Source organism: Monodelphis domestica, chromosome 2 (genome assembly GCF_027887165.1).
Source record: "Monodelphis domestica isolate mMonDom1 chromosome 2, mMonDom1.pri, whole genome shotgun sequence".
NCBI classification, from domain to species: domain Eukaryota; kingdom Metazoa; phylum Chordata; class Mammalia; order Didelphimorphia; family Didelphidae; genus Monodelphis; species Monodelphis domestica.
In genome coordinates, this window is record NC_077228.1 from 223,418,497 (window position 1) to 223,438,901 (window position 20,405).

A 20,405-nucleotide genomic window follows, 5' to 3' on the forward strand; every position below is an offset into this window, starting at 1 on the left:
AAGGGCAGTGACTTTCACTGGAACTGGAATGGAAGGGTTGGACCAGGGGGCCACACTCTCCTCTGGCTCTATCTGCTTCCCTGCTGCTAAGGTGCCCCCTCAACTGGACTTGGTCGGGTTGCTTTCCAGAAGTTGCCTTCAGAATAGCTGGCTGTGAGGCTGTCTTGCCGGCCCAGAGGGTTACTGTTGTTTCAGACGACCCTGCTCTCTGAGGGGGGAAGGGCTGCGGCTTCCCGGAGCTCTGAGGGCAGTGACTTTCACTGGGACTCGGATGGAAGTATTCGGCCAGGGGGTTACAATCTCAGCTCTAAGTTTCCTTCTGTAGCCTTGGACTTGGAGCTCCGAGTTGGGGGGGATGGGTCCTAGGACCTTCCTTCTGCCTACCCCTTATGTCCGAGTGATTTGGGGTTCTGGCTTTTGAGGGGGGCCATACCTTTTGATCCAGGTCCAAGTCCAGTGGGAGGATTCCCAGGGTCTATGCTGTTGATCGTTTTGAATTTCGGCACCCTAGGAGCATATAGTTTGAGATCGGTAGGGAAGGGTTTCCAGAGATCTGAACTTTAGCTTTCTCTAAACCGCCATCTTGACCGGAAGTCTCACAGTCAGTTTTAGAAGTGTTATTTAAGACTGTGAAATAATGACCCTGATGAAAATAAAGAGGAGATAAACAGCTAGACTGGACTAGGTATTATTAGTAGAAATCTGTCATGATATTGAGATCAATTCCTAAAGAAAGGAAATTATTACCTTTTGAAGAAATTTAACTTTATTGCAACATACACACAGATGATCAAAGATATTTTAATCATTCTTTAATTTCTGTTCATTCAAATATTTCATGATATTCTGATTGAGGATATATTTGGAGAAAGCACAAATAGGATTTTGCAATTGACATCTATAGTAGAGCAAATCTTTACAGTCATGTAATGGTGATAAAATGTCACTATATTCATTGTCTTTAATTTTTTATTAAAAATCTTTATTTTAAAATGCTATTGGTTTAGTAGAGCAAAATATTATTTTAAAAACTTTCCTCCAACAAAGGATCTCTCAAATGTATGTCAAAATCACCCAAGATTCCTTCAAAGAAGTAATAGCAGAATTTTTTGACTCATTAATATCAAGTGAGCAATAAATTACATAGTTAAGAAAGACATTTACCATGGCCATATTCTATTGCAGAGTTCAAATAGCAAACTAAATTCCTACTAATAGCGGGATTTTTTAGTTTCTCCAGTTATCAGATGATCTGCTGATTGCATTAGTTTCTAGAACACAGGACAGCCATAAGCACTCAAAACAATTCAGCCTTACTATCCACAGAGGAAAAAGCAAGTGGTTGGAGCAGACCTATTGCCAATTCTGTGATTAGCTGTTGATGTGAGACTACAAGGATAAGTAGAGCTTGCACAAATGAGAAGTAGAGCAATGTTATGATTAAATTTTTTTGGATCTTATATCTTAAATTATAATTATTTATTAGCAAAAATTGGAGAGAGAGACAAAGTGAAAGAAATTGCCAGGTTACCCTAACTAAAAAAAAAATCCACTTCCATTCTTCCCTGGATACAGTACCCAGTTGAGGTTCAAGCAGAGCACTACAAAAAAGGGAGAGAGATTACATCATGCTTCTTCTTCTATTCAGGCAGAGTCCTGTGCCCAATAGAGCTTACTTTTAAGATGATAACTTTTTTTGTCTTGAGCATAATATTCTATTTCCTACTCATAGCTGTTGCAAAGTTCCATTTTTTCTGTATAACACACAATTTTGATTCTGAGAAAGTAATTGTCCTGAATTTCTAATATTGTATTTCTTGAATATCTATGTTAAAAACATAGGATTCAATTTTGTTTCCAAAGAACAAATATGATAAAGAAACTCCATTTCTTCTCTGTGGAGGTCAGGGGCTGTGGCTATGGTTCATGTGTTGGTTAATTTTTATTGAATTATTTTCCCCTTTTATTTGTTTATTTATATTTCATGTATAAGGGAGTGTAGAGGTGTCATTTAGAAATAAAAATGATACAAAGACAAAATAATAAGATAAAATAAAGTGAGGAGTCAGATAGCAGTTTAGTAGAAGTGTCACACAATTTCCCAAATGGAATTTAATCCTACTCATTTAATTCTTGGTCCAGCTCATTTGCAGCTTCTATCCAAGATACATATATTAATATCCTAATTCATTGGTCTTTCTATAAAGAATGACAGAACTAGAGAATTTTAGAGTTACAAAGAACTTCAGGAGTCATTTGCTGAAAATTTTAGTCATACGGGAATACTAACTTCAACATATCTACCTGACAAGCAATCATCCCACTATGACAATCCCACATCCCATAGCACAATTTTGGCAATAGATAAGAGGTAGCTAGGTTTCAAATCTCACCTCAGATATGTCCTAGTGACCCTGGGCAAGTCAACTTAACACCCAATATCTAGACCTTACTGCTCTTCTGTCTTAGAACAATACAATATTCATTCTAAGATGGAAGGTAAGGATTAAAAAAATAAGTGGCAGCTAGATGGTTCATTGGATAAAGGCCTGGTCCTGGATTCAGGAAGACCTTAATTCAAATACTGCCTCAACCATTTACTATCTGTGTGACCCTGGGCATGTCATTTAACCTCTGTTTGCCTTAATCCATTGGAGAAGGAAATGGCAAATCATTCATGTATCTTTGAAAACCTGGTATGGTCCATGGGGCCATGAAGAACTGAATGTGACTGAACATCTTTCATCCTTTTAACTTTAATGATGAACTTTATATCTGTAATGAAAGGTATAAACCAACCACTTGTTAATAATCAACATTGGCTAAATACATTATTGCAAAAAGCTGATTTATTAAACTTATCTCAATTTATCTAATTATAGAAATTACTGAACATTTTGGACTTGATCTGAAGCTGATTTTTCAATTAAGTGAAAAATGAAAAAGAAAGCACCAGTATTTTACCTTACAAGTAACTCATTACATTTTCTTTCCAGTGATAATGGCCTGTCATTTATTTTCCTCAAGGATTATAGGTTTTCAGTTGCATGTAACACCAAGAGACTGAATTGCTTTCCTGTGCTTGTGGATGTCATTAGTAATGGACTCCTTAAAATGTTCAATTCCTCAAAGCAAATTCAGACTACAAGAAACATATTTCCTCATGTAAGTATAGCAGTAAGAATTTTTTTATCCACTATTGCTAAGAAATTAAATATTGTAGGAGAGAATTTTCCAGCTAATAGAAACTTAACTCTTTATAACCTGAAATATTTTTATATTATCTTTTTTGTGTGATCATTTTAATCTTTAGTTGAGTCAATAATTTTTCCCTCTTCATAGTTGTGAAAGTTTGCTCGTTTCTCTTTATTTCCCATCCTTCTATTTTAATTCAAGACACAGCCTTTAATATCTAGTCATATACCAACTTACTGTTTATTATGGTATATGGTGATGTTAGTCTAAACCTAATTCATGGCAGTCTATTTTTTGGTTTTCCCAATGGCTTCTGTCAAATTAGAGTCTCTAAACTTATAGTTGGCATCTTTGGGTTCATCAAACACTATGCTACTGTGGTTAATTGCATCTGAGTCTCCTATAGACAAAATGTTCCACTGTTCAACTTCTCTATTTTTTTAATCAGTACCATATAGTCATAAAGATAATTATTTTGTATTTTTTTTTCATTATTCCCCATGAGATTCTTTTGCTTGAAGATGCTGCCAGATAACTGTAGTTCCTATTGTCTCCTACAGGCCTTTCTGCTTATTTTTCACATAGTCATATCAGCCATATGTCCTCCTTTTTCACTTCTCAGCAGCTAAGTTGTGCAGGGGACAAAGTGCTGGGTTTAGAGTTATGGGAGATCTGAGTTCAAATCTTACTTCAGACACTAACTAGCTCGTGATCTCAGGCAAGATATTTAATTGCTGTTTGCTTCATTTTTCTCAGTTATAAGATAGGGATCATAAGGAGCAACTCAGTGAATAGAGTGCCAGGCCTGGAGACAGGTAATACTGGGTTCAAATGAGGCCTCAGATATTTCCGAGTTTTGTGACTCTGGACAAGTCACTTAACAACCCAAATTGTCTAACCCTTGATACTCTTCTGCCTTGGAACCAATACTTAATGTTGATTCTAAAAAATGTAAGATTTAAATTAATATCCAATAACCCCAAGTATTATATTTAATAAGATTTATTAATAATCACTTGAAGTAGATGTTATAAAAACACAAAAGTAAAAGCCTGATTAAAGGCAGCTTTCCCAGGTGTGTTTTCTGGGGAAAAAGAGAGCAAGAGGCAGGATTAAAGAAACTTTATCTCCCAAATGTAAGGATGTAATGGGAGGACAAAAGTGGGATTCTGAGAAACAGAGTCCTGGAGCACAAAATTCTATTTACATGGAAAGAAAAGAAGAGTTTTTAATCTAATAAAAAGATGGAGATGAAAATAATAGAATCTACCTCTTATGGCTGTTGTAAGGATCAAATAAGATAACATTAAAGAAGCATTTAGCACAATGCTTGGCACATAGTAAGTACTTAATAAAAGCTTATTTCCTTCAAACTACTCTTGTAGCCAAGTCATGCCTTTTTGTGATGCTCTGGATGTGGAATTATTCCTTTCTTCTGAGTTAATTTCTTGAGCTTCTTTTAACTCAAAATATTTCTTCACTGTGTGCATTGTTTTATCCTCTGGCTCATCTCTTCAGCCATTGACTTTGGACTTCATGTTGCCAGCAGTTTTCCATCATTTCACACATCCTTGAATTGAAAGCACAGGCTCTATTTTATTCTTTTCCCTCTATACTCTGAATGTGGTTCCTCCTGCCCAACTGGGAGAATCTGTCTAAATTTAGCCCCACAATGGAGACCCCAGTACCTCAAGAGGTAGAGGTGTTGATATCCAGTATGGAGGGTTTCTAGACTTAATACACAAAACCTGGAACTTTTGAAAGTCAAATTATCTGCATTGTCTCAATGTTCTATACCCTTTGTAGGCCCAACATTATAACAATGAAATTCTGGACTATGGTGGTGGAAAATGGAAATAAAAATAAATAAAATAGGAATAAGTAAAAATTAAGAAATATTCCTCTGGGGGGAAATTTTAGGATTTTGCAATATCCTTGATATGGATGTGCAGGAGTTGTGGTGATACTGAGAAAAAAGAAAAAAGAATTAAAAGAGATTTTTAGACTTTCTATCTTACAGGATAGGTAAAATGAATTACACTGACATTTATAAATGTATATAAATTCATTTATTTCTTTTGTTTATATTTATTTTTATAAATATATTTTTTATAAATTTAGTAAGGTTAGAGAAAGAAAATGATGAATTCTTTCTGAGGTATGTTGTTTTTGAAGGTATGGTAAATATGCATATGGAAAAGTCCTATAGCTGTGATATATCTGAAACTCAAATATGGTGAAAGATTAGTAGATCTAAGTTTAGGAATCACATTGGTAGAAGTTATAATGGACACCATGAGAGTATATAAACTTGTGAAAAAGATGAGGTCAAGAAAGCTAAGGACAAAAGACTAGATATCATTTCAGGAAATGGATAAAGAAGAAGACAAGATGAAAAATAATTAAATTCTTTCCTTTTCCTCCACATTCTCAGTGTTTTCTTGTTACCCATTGCTATGTTGGATTCCACTTGTAGCCTCATTAGCAACAGTCTATTATTCACTAGTCCTTTCATTTCTACCCTTATCCTTACATTAGAACTTTCCTCTCCTATCTCTTTTCTTCAACTCCTTTCTATGTGAATTGTTATACAAATTAGTCTATTAAATTAATTAAGACAAGTGAAGTATCCCTGCTAGTAATAATTTTTTAAAAGGGCCTTCAAAGACTGTAAGGTAAAGAAAAGACAAAAAAAAAACAGCTCTCTTGTAGTGGCAAAGAATTAGAAATTAAGGAGCTGCTTGAATAACATATGGCTTATGATCGTGACAATATTATTGTGCTATAAGAAATGACAAGGGGATTGGGAAGACCCATAAGATGCACAGTGAAGTGAGTAGAACGGTAGATAATTGTACAAAGTAACAATATTGTAATGATGATCAACTGTGAAAGACAGGTGCTCTGATCAATACAATGATGCAAGACAATTTCAAAGGACTCAAGATGGAAAAAAATACGACCCAATGCTAGAGAATGAGTACAAATTAAATATATATAATTTTTCACTATTTTTCTTGCTTTTTATTTTGTAATAAGCCTAATATGGAAATATGTTTTGCATTATTTCATATGTATAATGGATACCAGATTGTTTGCCTTCTCAGTAGGTAGGGGAAACCTGGTGGGAAGGATAGAATTTGGAACTCAAATTTTTACCAAGGAAATAATATTAAAAATAAATAAAAAGCAAATTATTTAAGTGAAAACAAGAGAACAAAAAAAATATTTGATCCATAAGAGAAGAGTGCTTCAAAATGTAATTATCAAAGAAAAACTGTGTTTAGTCAATCAGTACACATTTATTAAGCTCCTCTTAGGTGCCAGTACAGCAGTTTACCAGCAACTACTGCATGAACAACTAAAGGGATTATGATCTTTGAGGAGGAGAAAGAAGTTGTAGGGAGAGTTTAATGAATAGAGATAGACATCAGATCATATCTTGTTATGGAAGGACTCGGCTTCCCTTTTAACTTCCTTTGTAGGGCACACAATGCAGGAAGATAAAAATTAACCTGAATGCATGAATAAGGAACCAGGAGTGAAGTGAGAAGGAAGAAAGAGAATAAAGAAAGAAGATCTTTAGAGGCACACTGGATCTCCATAACCTGAGACATCCATGTGGCCAGCAGGCAGGTTAGAGTGAGACAGAGAGAGAGAGGAAGAGAGGGAGGGTCACATCCTTCCTGCCTTTATTGAGGTAATGATGTCAGAGGTAGGTAATGCATACAGTGGATTTACATTGGCTCGACATATTAATGACTTACAAGCTAGAGGCGTGGTAAGTTCAGCCCGCTCTTTTTAAACTCCCAGAACAAAGACCGCATGGTCTGCTCATAAATCATGCATTGGAATGCTGTCAGACCAGTCCAGGGCTAAGCTTTTTGTGGCTAAGGTCAGAGATTGATCCTGGAATCCTACAGCTAGGAAGTATCCTAAGATTTGGGGATACAAAAATAAAGGCAAAAGACATTCTTTGCACTCAAGAAACTCAATCTAATAGAGGAGAAAATATGAATATGAAAAAATGAATGAATGAAAAAATATGTTAAAAAGAACAAAAGGCTTGGTAGAAACAAGATAGAAACATGATAAATTATAAATAATAAATGGAGAGAACATACTAGAATTAAGAAGATTTGGAAATGATTCCTAAAAAAGGTGGCATCTTACTAGAACTTGATGGAAGACAGCTAAACCCAAAGGTGAAGATGAGAAGGGAGAGCTTTCCAGGTGAGGGATAGTCAGTTAAAATGGACAGTCAGGAGACAGAGTGCTCTAATAATATCTAGAACAGTATCACTGAACAAGAAGGCAGCAATGGGAGTAATGTATAAGGAAGATGGAGAAGGCACAGATTTGAAGGTTTTTAAATGCCAAATATATTTTATCCTAGAGTTGATAAGGAGCCACTGAAGTTTATTGAATAGGGAGTAAAAAGTAAAATAATCAAAAATGCATTTTTGGAAGATTAATTTAATACTTAAGCTGGCACATGAATGGAGAGAAACTTATGTGAAGCAGACCTACTAGCAGACCTGAGGCATTTATAGCTCACTCATTTCATTTATGAATTCAAGAGTACCTTTCTCTTGCCATTTTTTTTGAGAGACAAGTTAATTCATTTTAATTTCTTTTTTTTATTTTTTAAATTTTATTTGGTCAAATTCAAACATTATTTCTTGGTTACAAAAATCATATTCTATTCCTCCCTCCCCTCCTCCCACCCCTCCCAGATACGACACACAATTCCACTGGATATTAGATGTCCTTGATCAGAACCCATTTCCATGTTGTTGGTGTTTGCATTAGGATGTTCATTTAGAGTTTACATCCCCAACCATATCCCTTCGATACATGTAATCAAGCAATTGTTTTACTTCTGTATTTCTACTCCCACAATTTTTACTCTGAATGTGGATAATGTTCTTTCTCATAGATCCCTCTGGGTTGTTCAGGAATACTATGTTGCCACTAATGGAGAAGTCCATTACATTCGATTGTACCACAGGGTATCAGTTTCTGTATACAATGTTCTCCTGGTTCTGCTTCTTTCACTCTGCATCATTTCCTGAAGGTTGTTCTAGTTCCCATGGAATTCCTCCACTTTATTATTCCTTTGAGCACTATAGTATTCCATCACCAACATATACCACAATTTTTTTCAGCCATTCCCCAATTGAAGGGCATGACCTGATTTTCCAATTTTTGGCCACCACAAAGAGCACAGCTATGAATATTCTTGTACATGAATTTTTCCTTATTATCTCTTTGGGGTACAAACCCAGCAGTGCTATGGCTGGTTCAAAGGGCAGACAGTCTTTTATCACCCTTTGGGCATAGTTCCAAATTGCCCTCCAGAATGGTTGGATCAATTCACAACTCCACCAGCAATGAATAATTGTCCTGAAGTTGCCACATCCCTTCCAGCATTTATTACTTTCTGTTGCTGACATGTGTGAGATTTAAAATGGTTGAGGTCTTAAACTGTAGTGATTAAAATAGTGGAAGATATAAATTGTGATAGATATAAGAGAGGGTGAGTAAATTTGACTGCAGAAATATGTTTCATTACAGTGTCTTGGGTTTAAAATCAAATATAAGGTGGTCGCCAGGGAAATATTCACAATTATTCAAATACCCAAGTCAATTGGGTTTTATAGAGATTTTTAATTAACAATACAATGAGTAATCAAAGAAAGAGAGAGAGAGTAAGAAAGGAATAAGTATGAAGGGCCTCAAGCCAATATGGCCTAGACCTGAGTCTTAAAAGAGAAATCAGTCAGTTTTTTTTTTTTAACACTCACCACAAGGTCTGACTAAAAAAGGATACTAGTGACACCAGACCAGCGTCCTTCCTCAAAGAGTCTTCCAGCCAGAGATTGTTTCAAAGGGCCTCTCTCAAGAGCCTCCAGAGCTCCTACCCCAGAGGGACAGAGCCCCTCAGAGGAGCTCCTCAAGGAGCTCTCCTTCAGAATGAGAGTCAGAAATCGAGATCCCTGAATGAGATCCAAGCTCTTATTTTTAAGGGCAAAATTTCCTCTGTCACCTCCCCTAAGTCCTTACATCTACCAATTACTGTAGATGTTTCTAAAGGACTGCCCATTTTGAATTCACAGCTGAGTAGTTTTAATCTCTTTAGTAAGTCAGAAAAAAATGCTGCTGTGTCGACAAATTTCATTAAGAAAAACCTCTGAATAAGTTATCACCCTTTTAGGTTTAAGTAGTTTACAAGTTGCCCCACCTTTATAGGTACTTAGTATCCCATTGTATCAATTCTAAAACAGTCATGACTCAAAGAACTTCCTGTCCCTTCCATAAGCATGGATCAAAGGACTTTCACTGTTTAGCAAGCAGTTTTCTGTCCTAAAGCAGTCTTAAGTAAGGTGGAGCAGGGACACCCCCATAGCTAGGAGCCCCCACACTCAAGTAGAGTTCTCACCATCTGCTAGGGAATTTTTCAAGTAGAAGATTCCCCAATGGGGAAATTTCCAACATTCATAAGTCTGAGAAATTTTAAGGTTTACACATGTTATCCAATCTGTTAGGTATGAGGTGGTACCTCAGAGTACTCAGTATTTTGATTTGCATCTCTCTGATTATAAGAGATTTAGAACACTTTTTCATGTGCTTATTAATAGTTTTGATTTCTTTGACTGAAATTCGCCTATTCATGTCCCTTGAACATTTATTAATTGGATAATGGCTTGATTTTTTTATACAATTGATTTAGCTCTTTGTAAATTTGAGTAATTAGACCTGAGTCAGAGGTTTTTATTATGAAGATTGTTTCCAAATTTGTTGCTTCCTTCTTATTTTGTTTACATTGGTATTGTTTGTACAAAAACGTTTTTAATTTGATGTAACCAAAATTATTTACTTTACATTTTGTGACTCTTTCTAAGTCTTGCTTAGTTTTGAAATCTTCTCCTTACCAAAGGTCTGACATGTATACTATTCTGTGTTCACATAATTTACTTATGGTTTCCTTCTTTATGTTCAAGTCATTCACCCATTCTGAGTTTATCTTGGTGTAGGTTGTGAGGTGTTGATCCAAACCTAATCTCTTTCATAATGTCTTCCAATTTCCTAGCAGTTTTTATCAAATAATGGATTTTGGTCCCAAAAGCAGGGATCTTTGGACTTATCATAGACTGTCTTTCTGAGGTCACTTACCCCAAGTCTATTCCACTGATACTCCTTTCTATCTCTTAGCCAGTATATTTTTGATGACCACTATTTTTTAGTATAGTTTAAGATCTGATACTGCAAGGCCACCTTCCGTCACATTTTTTTTCATTGTTTCCCTGGATATCTTTGATCTTTTGTTATTCCAAAAGAACTTTGTTATGATTTTTTTTCTAATTCAGTAAAAAAGTTTTTTGGTAGATCAATGGGTATGGCACTAAATAACTAAATAAATTTGGGTAGGATTTTCATTTTTATTATGTTAGCTCATCCTATCCATGAGCAGTTAATGTTTTTCCAATTGTTTAGATCTAGTTTTAATTGTGTGGAAAGTGTTTTGTAGTTGTGCTCATATAGTTCCTGTGTTTGTCATGGCAGATAGATTACTAAGTATTTTACATTGCTTAGGGTGATTTAAAATGGAATTTCTCTTTCTAATTCTTGCTGCTGAGATGTGTTTGGAGATATATAAAATGCTGATGACTTATGTGGGTTTATTTTATATCCTGCTACTTTGCTAAAGTTGTTGATTATTTACACTAGCTTTTTAGTGGATTCTCAATGATTCTTTAAGTAGACCATCATATCATGTGCAATGAGTGATAGTTTAGTCTCTTCATTGCCAATTTTAATATCTTCAATTTCTTTTTCTTCTCTAATTGCTACTGATAGTATTTCTAGTAAAATATTAAATAATAGCGGTGATAATGGGCATCTTTGTTTCACTCCTGATCTTATTTGGAATTCATTTAGTTTATCCCCATTGCAGATGATATTAGCTGATGGTTTTAGATAAATACTATTTATTGTTTTTAGGAAAGACCCTTCTATTCCTATATTTTCCTGTGTTTTCAATAGGAATGAGTGTTGTATTTTATCAAAGGCTTTTTCTGTGTCTATTGAGATAATCATGTGATTTTTGTTGGTTTGCTTGTTGATATGGTCAATTATGTGGATGGTTTTCTTGGTATTGAACCATCCTTGCATTCTTGGTATAAACTCCACCTGATCATAGTGAATAACCCTTGTGATCACTTGCTGGAGTCTTTTTGCAAGTATCCTATTTAAGATTTTTGTGTCTATGTTCATTAAGGAGATTAGTCTGTAGTTTTCTTTCTCCGTTTTTGGCCTGACTGGCTTTGGGATCAGTACCATATTTCTGTCATAAAAGGAATTTGGTAGAACTCCCTCTTTGCTTATTATGTAAAATAGTTTGTAGAGTATTGAGATTAGCTGTTCTTTGAATGTTTGATACAATTCACTTGTGAATCCATCAGGCCCTGGATATTTTTTCTTAGGGAGTTCTTAGATGGCCTGTTCTATTTCTTTTTCTGATATGGGATTATTAAAGAATCATATTTCTCCATTTGTTGATCTAGGAAATTTATATTTTTGTAAATATTCATCCATATCACCTAGATAGGCATATTTATTGCCATATAATTGGGCAAAATATCTTTTAATGATTGCCTTAATTTCCTCTTCATTGCAGGTAAGGTCTCCCTTTTCATTGTGGATACTGTTAATTTGGTTTTCTTCTTTCCTTTTTTTAATTAGATCGACCAGTACTTTGTCTATTGTGTTTATTTTTTTTTCAAAATACCAGCTTCTAGTCTTATTTATTAGTTCAATAGTTCTTTCACTTCCAATTTTATTAATTTATCCCTTAATTTTTAGGATCTCTAATTTAGTTTTCTTCTGGGGGGGTTTAATTTGTTCACTTTCAAGTTTTTTGATTTGTATGTCCAATTCATTGACCTCTGCACTCCATAATTTGTTAACATATGAACTCAAGGATACAAATTTTCCCCTGAGTACTGCTTTGGCTACTTGCCATAGATTCTGAAAGGATGTCTCATCATTGTCATTTTTTCAATGAAATTATTAGTTGTTTCTATGATTTGTTCTCTAACTAATTGATTTTGGAGAATCATATTATTTAATTTCCAATTAATTTTTGATTTGGCTCTCCATATACCCTTACTGATCATTATTTTTATTGCTTTATGATCTGAAAAGATTGCACTTATAATTTCTGTTTTTCTGCATTTGTTTGACATGTTTTTATGACCTAGTACATGGTCAACCTATGTGAATGTACCATGTACTGCTGAAAAGGTGTATTCCTTTTTGTTCCTATTTATTTTTCTCCATTTATCTATTAACTCTAATTTTTCTAAGATTTCATTCACATCTTTTACCTCTTCATTATTTATTTATTTATTTGATTTATCTAAACTTGATAGTGGTAGGTTCAGGTCTCCCACTAGTATAGTTTTGCTTTCTATTTCTTCCTTGAACTCCACTAGTTTCTTCTTTAGAATTCTGGATGCTATACCAGTTTGGTACATACATGTTTATTACTGATATTTCCTCATTGTCTATACTGCCTTTTATCAGGATGTAGTTACCTTTCCTATCCCTTTTAATCAGATCTATTTTTACTTTGGCTTCGTCAAAAGTTGAGTTGCTTGATTGCAACTCCTGCCTTCTTTCTATCAGTTGAGGCCCAATAGGTTTTGCTCCAACCTTTAATTCTAATGTTTGATTATCTACCTGTCTCAAGTGTGTTTCTTGTAGACAATATGTGGTAGTATTTTGGATTCTAATCTACTCTCCTATTTTTTTTATGGGTGAGTTCATCCCATTCACATTCAAAGTTATGATTGTCACTCATGTATTCCCCAGCATTTTGATATCCTCTCCTTGTTCTGTCCTTTCTTGTTTTGCTATATCCTTTTAAATCAGTGGTTTACTTTTAATCAATCCCCCTAATCCCCTCCCTTAATATGCTTTCCTTTCTGGCCCTTCCCTTTTTTCTCCTTCTTGTTTTTTAGGGTCTGTTAAGTTCCTTCCCCCCCTCTCTTTACCTCTTTTTTTTACTCCTTCCCCCATCCCCCATTAGTATTCCCTTCTCACTTACCCTATAGAATAAGATAGAATTCAAGACCCAAATGGATTTTGATGCTCTTCCCTCTCAGAATTGATTTCATTGAGAGTAAGGTTTAAGCATTACCTATTAGTACTCTCTTCCTCTCCTTCTTATGAAAATATTCTTTCCCTCCCCTTCCCATGTGTATCTTTGTGTGATAAAGATTATCCTATTTATTTTATTTCATCAAGTATCTCTTGGTGCCATCTTTAATTCCCCCCTCCTTTTTTCTTTCTTTTTTTTTTGCATATCATCTTATATCCCTTAATGCCCCAATCTCTTCCTGTGAATGATTCTTCTAATTACTATAATAATGAATACAATTTTGAGAGTTATAAATATCATTTCCCCCATATATTGATATATATAATTTGATCTAAATGTAGTCTTTAAAGAAGAGAGTTTGAATAAATAAACATTTTCCCCTTTTCCCTCTCTTTCTTATTTATATTTTCACATTTCTCTTGATCTTTGAGTTTGGATAGCAAATTTTCCACTTAGTTTCCAATGATTTGTAGTATGATGTCAAGATTTCTGTTTATTTCTGGCTTTTCAGGTAGACTAATAATTTTCAAATTGTCTCATCATGATCCGTTTTCCTGATCTGTCATCTTTCAGTGAGATATTTTATGTTTTCTTCTATTTTGTCAGTCTTTTAACTTTGCTGTATTAATTCTTGCTGTTTTGCAAGATCATTGCTTTCCTTTTGCCCAATTATGGTCTTTAATGCCTGGTTTTCTGTTATAATCTTTTGGTTTTCTGCTTTAATCTTTTGATTTTCTGCTATAATCTTTTGAATTTCCTTTTCAGTTTGGTCTACCCTGCTTTTTGTGGCTTCCAGCTGTTTCTCCAATTGGGAGTTCTTGTCCTTTAAATTGTTATTTTCTCTTTGAACTATTTCCCACTTTTCTTGCCAGAAGGCTTCCATCTCTTTGATAAGCTCCAATTTAAATTCTTGAAGAGATTGTGGACAATTTCCATTTTTGGGAAGGTTTTGGCTTTGTTTGAATTTCCTCCTCTATTTCCTCCATAGCCTGGGTTTTTCCTCCATAAAAATTTTCTAGGGTCAATGCCTTTTTTTTTTTGGTTGAGGGAGTTTGTTGCTCCTAGGCACAATTTGCCATAACTGTGGAGGTTTTTCCTTCCATTTTTAGTCAGAAATATGAGTGAGATGGGCAGGCTCTCTCTGTGTGGAATTAAGGAGCAAGGATATTTCCTGAGGCAAGCTCTCAAATTTCCACAGCGTTTGCTATTCGCTGCCCTTCTCTGTGCTACCTTCCCAAGAGCACCCACGGTCTGTGCTCCCTAGCCCGCTGGGGTTTCAGGTGTAGCTGCTCTCTGGGGTAGGTCTTTGGTGGTCTTAGTCAGCCCCCAAGGACCTAGAGGTGCCCCTTGCACACTAGAGAAGTGCCCCTTGCTCACTCGCTGATTCTGGTGCACGCTGGCTCTGACTCTGGCTCTGACTCTGGCTCCATAGGTGGTTTGGGGGAGTGTAGATCAGCTCATGTTTGGGTGGGAGATTTTTCACCCCCTTGTAGTGTGGAAATGCCCAAACCCCATGTACCTTAAATGCTATACCCTACTGTAGAGCCCCTTTGTTCTCATGATTTTTTTTTTGTCTTTTGAGGTTGTCTATACAGGTGGGTGCTGAGGAGAGGAAGTGTCCTGCCTCTAGACTGCTGCCATGCTACCCGGAAGTCCCTCTCTTGCCATTTGTTAATCATGATTGTTTTCTCAGTTAAGAACATATCATCCTTATGTTAAAACAATGTAAAAGCCTTCCTAACTTCATCAAGGAGATTAAACATTACATTTCTACTTTTCCCTTCCTGGAAAAATATCCATACCTGGAAAACTTACATCATCATTTTAAAAAATCACTTTCTGTTTTACTTCTTAAATTAAATAGCTAATAATATTCTTTAAACTTTCAGATAACTGTGTTGCTTGATCTTGGTTATTTGGACAGCAATGTTTTCTGGCAATTGATGGCTACCAGCATTTCTCCTTACATTGCAATAAGCAGTATCTATGATTACAAAGTAAGAAAAGTTATTCGAACATTAACAAAATTTATTATGAGAGAATAGATTTTATTTTTATAAAATCAATTTTCTTCTTAATGTATGTTGATATGTGTAGCACCTAATTCAACTGTCTTTTGTATGTACCAACATATAATGGCTTAAAACAAAATACTGAGTTCTGTGTTTTGAGTAGATGCCTAATTACTATTGGGGAAAAAGTTCATTGTTTGCTAAAGCATACTATTGCTACCAGGTTCCCTGAACATTGTTAAAACATTATTATAAATACACATTTTATGTAAATAAATTTAGAAATCTTTCATTAAACTTTAGACTTCAAAACCACTTTGTACCTCTTCTTTTCTTTTTTAATCAGATAAGAGCTCAATCCCAACTAAGGATTTCAGGCCTCTACCCTTCCGCATATTGGTGTGGACAGGCCCTGGTGGATATCCCATTTTACTTTTTGATACTCATTGTAATAAATATACCTATATCTATTACAAAATACAAAAACATCCCAGAATTTTCACCTGATATAGCAGTGGAGTTTGCTAAGGTAAGTATAAAAATATACACAGAAAAATGATAATATCTATAATTGAAGCAAAATAACAATATGAAAAAATCACTTAAATTTTTATTACATAAATGAAAACTATAAAAGCTGACATTTTCCAGAATAAAATGTGTCTTATCTGTGTTTAATATTATTTTCCATCTATTTTAGGTCCTGTCAAGCATTGGTTATGCAGCATCTATTATTTCTTTCATGTATATTATTTCATTCATCTTTCGTAATGGAAGAAAACATAGTAGCATTTGGTGTCTGTGCTTCTTTAGTGTAAGTACATATAAATAATTCATTAATTTTCTAATATCTTTATATAAATCTGTGTAGCCACTTTTGTCTTCAAAATGACTTATAGAGTAAAATAACATTATAGTAGAAATGTATCATATTGCTATTAGATAATTAATTGTACAGGAGCAAAAATGATTGGATTTCGTTTGCATGATGTAAAATGAAGTTCTCCAAATATATTTAAATTCTTAATCCTTAAATTCCCCAAATATATTCCTATTCATCTCACTTCAGTTCTCCTATAGAAAGAGAATTCAAGACTAATTACTACAAGCCTTTAGGAACCTTCCATAATTAAGACATAAGATTACATATCTGTGTATGTGGTGAGGTAAGAAATGATGAGTTATTTAACTATGTAGATAACGCTCAAGAATGACCTGAAAAAATGTCATCTGTGTGAGCTCTATCCTAGTCCTTGGAAAGTTGGAGATCCCTGCAAACCAGAATGGTAACTGAGGAAGAGGATCAAACCAAGCATATGACTCTCAAAGTGAGGCAATCCCTCCTCTAGTCAACAAGAGGAGTTTCAGGCTACATTTATAAATGGCACAATGACTACAGGCCAGGGTCACATAGCTAGTGAATGTGTGAGATCTGATTTGGAATCAGATTTGAAATCAGAAAGTACTCTATACAGAGTCATCAGCTACTGAACGTTTAGGATACAAGAATTAAGGAGCTCTTCACTTGATAATGAGATTGAATCTCAGCCCAAACTAAGAAAGAGAATGAGGGCAACCATGAAAAGGTTCTTCATTTTTTACACAAACATTTCTAATAACCAAAAATTAAAATTTGCCTTAACCACAAAGAAGTCTGAAATTAACTATTTGTTGTCATTGTTCAGTTATTTCAGTTGTGTCCAACTCTCTTCATGACCCTATTTTGGAATTTTCTTGGCAAAGATACTGACATGGTTTCCCATTTCCTTCTTTAGCTCATTTTACAGATGAGGAATTGAGGCAAGCAGGGTTAAGTGACTTGCCTAGGGTCACTTAACTAATAAGTATCTGAGGTCAGATTTGAACTCCTGAAGATGTCTCCTGACTTCAAGACTGAGCACTCTATCCACTGTGCCACTTAGCTGCTCCAAGACTAACTAGAGACATCTATAAATATAAATTATAGCAAAGAGTTCAATCTCTGCCTCAATGTTAGGAATTTTCCCAACTAGGGACTTGGAGCAATTGTTATTTAATTTATAACTTTTTAACCTAAACTCCCTAAAGCCACAGAAGAGATAACCACAATGGATTTCATGCATATTTTTGCCCCTAGTCTTAACCTACACTAATTATTAAGACTGACTATTAAAAAAAAAGATTGGATATTACATATATGTGATGTAAATAGAAGATAATCTTATAGGAAGTAACTAAAAGGGAGAGGGATCATAGGAGAGAACATTTAAAGAAGGTGGATTGGAGCTTTGAAGGAAGTCAAGAAAGTTAAGAATCAGAAGCAAAGAGGAAGATTATTTTAGGAAAAGAATATCCATTGAAAATCACTCAACTGGGAGATGATTGTTACTTCAAAGTAACAGCAAATAAAACAATGTTGATGTATGGCAGAGGGGAGTAAAATATAAAAAGACTAGAAAGACAAGGAAATATATTAAAGGTCTTTAAATTCCAAAACTGAGGATTTTATATTTAATTCTGGAAGCCATAGGGAACCACTGGAATCTATTGAGTAGCCAGGCAATATGATCAGACCAGGGTTTTAGCAAAACCACTCTGGCAGCTTAAAGGAGATTGGGCAGAAGTGGGGCTAGATATCTGAAATAAGAAGACCAATTAGAAAGCTAAGAAAACTGAGACGTGATGAGAGCCTGTAGTAAAATGTGGCTAAATGAGTCTAGAGAAAGGCACATATATATATATGAATGTAGCAACAAAATTTTACAATATATTAGATATATGGAATGAGTACAAGTGAGGCATTTATGAGGACACTATGGGTGCTAGTCTGCATAATTAGGAGAATGGTAGTGCCTTTAATAGTAACAATAAAGTAGAAAAAAGGGAAGATTTGGGGAAGAAAGATGATCAGTTTTATTTTGGGCATATTGAATTTGAGGACTGTGGGACATCTAGTTTGATATGTCTAATATGAAGCTGGAGACATGGGACTAGAGCTCAGGAGAGATCTTAGGGCCAGGTATATAGATCTGAGTACCATCTGCATAGACAGGATAATTGAATATATGGAAACTGATGAGATAAGCTAGATTTTAGAGAGGGAGAAGACAAGAAGACCTAGTGTAAGTTACCTGGATGAATACCTAAGAAAGGAAACTAAGAGTTCAGGAATATAGGCAGAGAACTCATAGAAGTCATAAAATTAGAGGAGAGAAAGTACACAGGAAGAGGTGATGAACAGTATCAGAGACTCTGAGAAGTCAAAAAAGGATGAGAATTGAAAAAAGTTGTCATCACCTCTGGATATGAAGTTTACACCATAATATGTATCTATCTAATTCATGGAAATATACTTTGTTCCTAAGTTCTTTGCTACACCAAAAATTGCTGTGATAAATATTATTTTCCATTTTTCTTTTATCTCATTAAAAATAGCAATAATAATGGTATTGCTGGATCAGTGTGTATAGTTTAATGATTTGGTCATATAATTTATTGACATTTTGTATATAGTTACAAAAATATATTCCAGAATATTATGATAAGTCCTTAAAAGTGAAATTTCTACAGAGATATTGTCCCAGTTGGTGGGTTAGTCTTCTAATTCTGACCACATTTTTTATCTGTAAAAAAAAAAACAAAAACAACCCCTTTTCAATTTAATATAATCCAGATTATTAACCTTACTGCAAATATGGCTAAGAATTCATTGCAATCAAACTTCTGGGTCAAGATGTCTCCAGAGTAGAAGAAGAGCTCTTCTTCTGCTCTTTACCAGTCGAGACAGAGTGCCTCAAAATGACAAAACCAAAGTCAAACAAGAGAAGTAGTTCCACCTTAAGGCACAGCACAGAAGGTAGGCAAATTTAGGGCATTTCCACACTAGAAGGGGGCAAAATTCCCCCCACCAAGGGACGAGCTCATCACCCTTTCCCCACTTCCCCATCTTTCCAGAGTCTAAGCAAGCACAGGACAAACTTCTAAGTTCTAGGAGGGAGGCTGGCTGAGGTCAACACAGACTTACCCCTAAGAGAAACAACTCAGAATACTGGGAGGCTGAGGAAATGTTGAGATAGGGTGTGGAACATGGGGAGAGGATGTGGCTCATAGCAAAATGCCACAGAGAACTAAAAAAGGCCCTTAGCCTAAAACCTCTCCAGCAACACTCCAAATCCATACCTCTTCCAGGAAATCTTTAAGTTCTCATTGACTGGTCTTGCCCGTACAAACAGCAAGACTAGGGACCCCAGGAGGCAGAGGAAATATGGAGATAGGGCGTGGAGGTTGGGTAGAGAAAAGTGGCTCAAAGCAAAACACCAGAGAGACTTGAAAAATTACAAATAAAAAATTACAAAATGCAAAATAAATAATTTTAATTCCATTAAATTAAAAAGGTTTTGTACTTACAAAACCAATGCAATCAAAATTAGAAGGGAAGCAACAAATTCGGAAACAATCTTTATAATATAAACCTCTGACAAAGGTCTAATCACTCAAATTTATAAGAACCTAAATCAATTATTCAAAAAAAAATGAAGCCATTCCCCAATTGATAAATGAGCAAGAGACATAAATAGGCAATTTTCATATAAAGAAATCAAAAGTATTAATAAGCACATGAGAAAATATTCTAATTCTTTTATAATTAGAGAAATGCAAATCAAAACAACTCTGAGGTATTACCTCACACCTAGCAGATTGGCTAACATGACAGCAAAGGAAAATAATAAATGTTGGAGGGGATGTGGCAAAACTGGGACATTAATGCATTATTGGTGGAGTTGTGAATTGAACCAGCCATTCTGGAAGGCAATTTGGAACTATGTCCAAAGGGCACTAAAATCCATAGCATCTCTGGGTTTGTACCCCAAAGAGATAATAAGGGAAAAGACTTGTATAAGAATATTTATAGCCAGGCAGTTTGTGGTGGTAAAAAATTGGAAAATGAGGGGACGCCCTCCTATTGGGAAATGACTGAACACATTGTGGTATATGCTAGTGATGGAATACTATTGTGCTCAAAGGAATAATAAACTTGAGGAATTCCATGGGAA

General features: G+C 35.0%; 1 protein-coding gene across 7 annotated transcripts in view; it reads left to right on the forward strand.

Moving 5' to 3' along the window:
* LOC100029102 (ATP-binding cassette sub-family A member 9) overlaps positions 1-20,405 on the forward strand; it is a 141,586-nt gene that overhangs the window by 72,592 nt on the left and 48,589 nt on the right. For all 7 annotated transcript variants that reach the window (XM_056817232.1, XM_056817233.1, XM_056817234.1 and 4 more), the window contains 4 exons: positions 3,028-3,165; positions 15,250-15,357; positions 15,719-15,901; positions 16,073-16,186. In XM_056817232.1, coding sequence (XP_056673210.1) covers positions 3,028-3,165; positions 15,250-15,357; positions 15,719-15,901; positions 16,073-16,186 — 543 coding nt within the window. The remainder of the gene's footprint in view (positions 1-3,027; positions 3,166-15,249; positions 15,358-15,718; positions 15,902-16,072; positions 16,187-20,405) is intronic.